The 3512-nt window shown below is 64.9% G+C and overlaps 1 protein-coding gene across 1 annotated transcript; it reads left to right on the top strand.

Moving 5' to 3' along the window:
• Positions 1 to 2: 2 nt before the first annotated feature.
• LOC121101419 (alpha-2C adrenergic receptor-like) lies at positions 3 to 1950 on the top strand (the record flags this gene model as incomplete). Its single annotated transcript, XM_040624929.1, has 1 exon — positions 3 to 1950. A coding segment is annotated over one exon (1416 nt), but the record flags the coding sequence as incomplete, so codon positions are not given.
• Between the last annotated feature and the right edge of the window lie 1562 nt (positions 1951 to 3512).

Raw genomic sequence — 3512 nt, 5'->3', positions numbered from 1 at the left:
CCCCGGCGCTGGCGGCGGCGCTGGCGGCGGCGGCGGCGGGCCCCAACGCGAGCGGCGCCGGCGAGGGGGGCAGCGGTGGGGCCGCCAACGCCTCGGGCGCAGCGCCGGGGGACGCCTGGGGGCCGCCCCCGGGCCAGTACTCGGCGGGCGCCGTGGCGGGGCTGGCTGCCGTGGTGGGCTTCCTCATCGTCTTCACCGTGGTGGGCAACGTGCTGGTGGTGATCGCCGTGCTGACCAGCCGGGCGCTGCGTGCGCCGCAGAACCTCTTCCTGGTGTCGCTGGCCTCGGCCGACATCCTGGTGGCCACGCTGGTCATGCCCTTCTCGCTGGCCAACGAGCTCATGGCCTACTGGTACTTCGGACAGGTGTGGTGCGGCGTGTACCTAGCGCTCGACGTGCTCTTCTGCACCTCGTCCATCGTGCACCTGTGCGCCATCAGCCTGGACCGCTACTGGTCGGTGACGCAGGCCGTCGAGTACAACCTGAAGCGCACACCGCGCCGCGTCAAGGCGACCATCGTGGCCGTGTGGCTCATCTCGGCTGTCATCTCCTTCCCACCGCTTGTCTCGCTCTACCGCCAGCCCGACAGTGCCGCCTACCCGCAGTGCGGCCTCAACGACGAGACGTGGTACATCCTGTCCTCCTGCATCGGCTCCTTCTTCGCGCCCTGCCTCATCATGGGCCTGGTCTACGCGCGTATCTACCGCGTGGCCAAGCTGCGCACGCGCACGCTCAGCGAGAAGCGCGCGCCCGCGGGCCCCGACGGTGCGTCCCCAACCACAGAGAACGGGCTGGGTGCGGCAGCGGGCGCGGGCGAGAACGGGCACTGCGCGCCCCCGCGCCGCCCGTGCGCCGACGTGGACCCGGAGGACAGCAGTGCGGCGGCCGAGCGGCGGCGGCGCCGGGGTGCGCTGCGGCGGGGCGGGAGGTGGCGCGCGGGCGGAGAGGGGGGCGCAGGCGGAGGAGCCGGGACGGGTGGCGCCGACATGCCGGGGCCCGGGCCAGGGGCGACCGATTCGGGTGCGCTGGCTGCCGCGAGGTCCCCGGGTCCTGGCGGGCGCCTGTCGCGCGCCAGCTCGCGCTCCGTCGAATTCTTTTTGTCGCGCCGCCGCCGGGCGCGCAGCAGCGTGTGCCGCCGCAAGGTGGCCCAGGCGCGCGAGAAGCGCTTCACCTTCGTGCTGGCGGTGGTCATGGGCGTGTTCGTGCTCTGCTGGTTCCCCTTCTTCTTCAGCTACAGCCTGTACGGTATCTGCCGCGAGGCCTGCCAGGTGCCCGACCCGCTGTTCAAGTTCTTTTTCTGGATCGGCTACTGCAACAGCTCGCTCAACCCGGTCATCTACACCGTGTTTAACCAGGACTTCCGGCGTTCCTTTAAGCACATCCTCTTCCGACGGAGGAGAAGGGGCTTCAGGCAGTGAGCTGCGCGCCCGCCCCCGGCAGACCCTGGACAGCTCTAGGCGGCGGCATGGGAAGGCTTGGCCCCCCAGGAGAAAGCGGGCGGCAGCTTTCCCAGAGACCCAGGGATGGATTGGCCTCCAGGTCGTAGGGGAGGGTATGGCAAGGCAGGAGTGTGGGCTGAGAGACAGCAGGGCCCCCGGGGAGGCGGGGAGGAGAGAGGGGCGATCCCTCTGCCTTCCCAACTCAGCGAAGGGCTGCTTCTGGGCTTTCAGGCCCGGATCTGGCGCTGGGGGCCCCTGCAGAGGTGCGGCTGTGAGAAAGCAGAAGTGAACGCAACCTCCCAAAAGGCGAAAAAGGAGCCCCCCCCTCCCCACACCACTACCCAGATCCACCTCTGAGCAAGGGCTGACTCCCCAGGACCTAGTGGGGGCGGCTGTCTTGGGGGAGGAAAGAGGCACTGACAATCTTTGGTTATTGAAAGTATTTAAATGTTTGCCAAAAATGACAGCCAAAACAACCAAACTATTTTCTAAATAAACCTTTGTAATCTAAGTGTTGGGTGCAGCTGTGTCCTTAAGCCGCCAGTAGGGGTGGGGGTGGGGGGTACCTTCCAGACCTCACCCTGCCTAACCTCCTCCAGGGGGTGGAAGGAGGACACTCCCGGTCTCCAGATTCCAGCATCTCCTCTTGAAGAAGAAGGAAGGGCGTCTTTTTTTTTTTTAATAGGAAAGTTAAAGTTCTTGTGCCGTAATTGGCTGAGATGCAAAAGAAACCAAGAACTCCCCCAAATTGGGTCCCTATTTAGATCCTAGAGGTCTGTCCCCCCTCCCCCCATCCCTGCCCCCCATCCAGTTCCTAGCCAGGGAGCCCCTCTCCAGTGGAGGGAGGCAGGGCTCTCGTGACCCAAGGCTCCAATTCTGCCTGCCCCCCAGTAACTTTGGGTCAGTCCCCTGCCTCTGAACACTTTGTGGGTTTGCCCCTTTGGAGGAGGTAGGGCGGCCGAGAGCTGCCCAGAAGGGGGCCCCACCCACATATGGGGTGGGGTGGAGGCCAAGACGAGTCCCCAGACCCTTATTCCATACCAGACACCTTTACCAATTTCTTATTGTTTGGAACATTAAGGCTCAAAACAATGGGACCACCTGCATTGGCTGGGGAGGGGGCCGGGCACCGTCTGTCCTCCCCAACCCCCCCCCCCCATGTAGCCAGGCCTTGCCCCTTACACAGTCCCAGGGTGTCTGTACTCACACTGAGGCTTGAGGAGGGTGGCTAGAAGAAGCCAGCATTAAGTAGCGCAGTCCTCCCCCCCAGACTTTTCCAGCCCCCATCACAGAGCCTGGAGAGTCCTGGCTGGTGGGGGCCCATTCTGCAGACCCCCGCCGTGACTGTCCTACCCTCCTGTCGTTCCGTCTTGGGTTCCCCTCGGCCTTCCATATGCACCCTCCCCTGGCCAGCCCACCTGCCCAGCTGAGTTCTCTCTCGGATCAGCACCCCTCTGTCCTGGACCTGGGGTGGCCGTGCGTGTGTCCCCAGGATGGCTTAGCCCCAGGTCCTGCCTTCCATTCCCAAGTCCCTATCCCCTGATTCAGGAGCCAGGGCAGGCCCCTTCCCTGGTCTAACGTGTGGAGGCTGTCCCTTGGAGACCTTCCTCTGCAGCTGCCCTGCCCATCACCCCAAGTTATGGGTACTCAGGACACCCCACCTGGGAAGAACTCCTCAGGCTCATGCCGACACTCACTCATGTGAGAGCACTCACACCTGCTGCGTTTAGGCTCAGGGGCTGGTGGGGAAGCTGAGACAGAGAGCGTGTGCGGGGTGGGGCGTGGAAAGGCCGATCCGGCTGAGTCGGGCATCACTGACCCACCCCCAGGCAGGGGCCTGGCAGGGTGCCCGTGTCAGAGGCCTGACTCTGTTGTAGGGTTGCTGAGCTAGCTCGGACGAAGCCCTGCCCTCCCTGCGCCTCAGCACCCTTCTGTGAAGTTGGAGGGGTGTGTGTTGGAAGCTCAGGCCCTGCTGGGCTGGCCGACTGTGGTCCAACCTGCCCGCTGAATCGGGGGGCCTCCCTCAAGAGGGGGCCTTCCTTTGGAGATGGCATGGCTGGCGCTGGTAATCCC

Source organism: Ursus maritimus, unplaced genomic scaffold, assembly GCF_017311325.1.
Source record: "Ursus maritimus isolate PB19 unplaced genomic scaffold, ASM1731132v1 scaffold_8, whole genome shotgun sequence".
NCBI lineage: Eukaryota > Metazoa > Chordata > Mammalia > Carnivora > Ursidae > Ursus > Ursus maritimus.
Note: the sequence above shows the minus strand (reverse complement) of the source record. Positions and strands in the feature narration are given on the sequence as shown.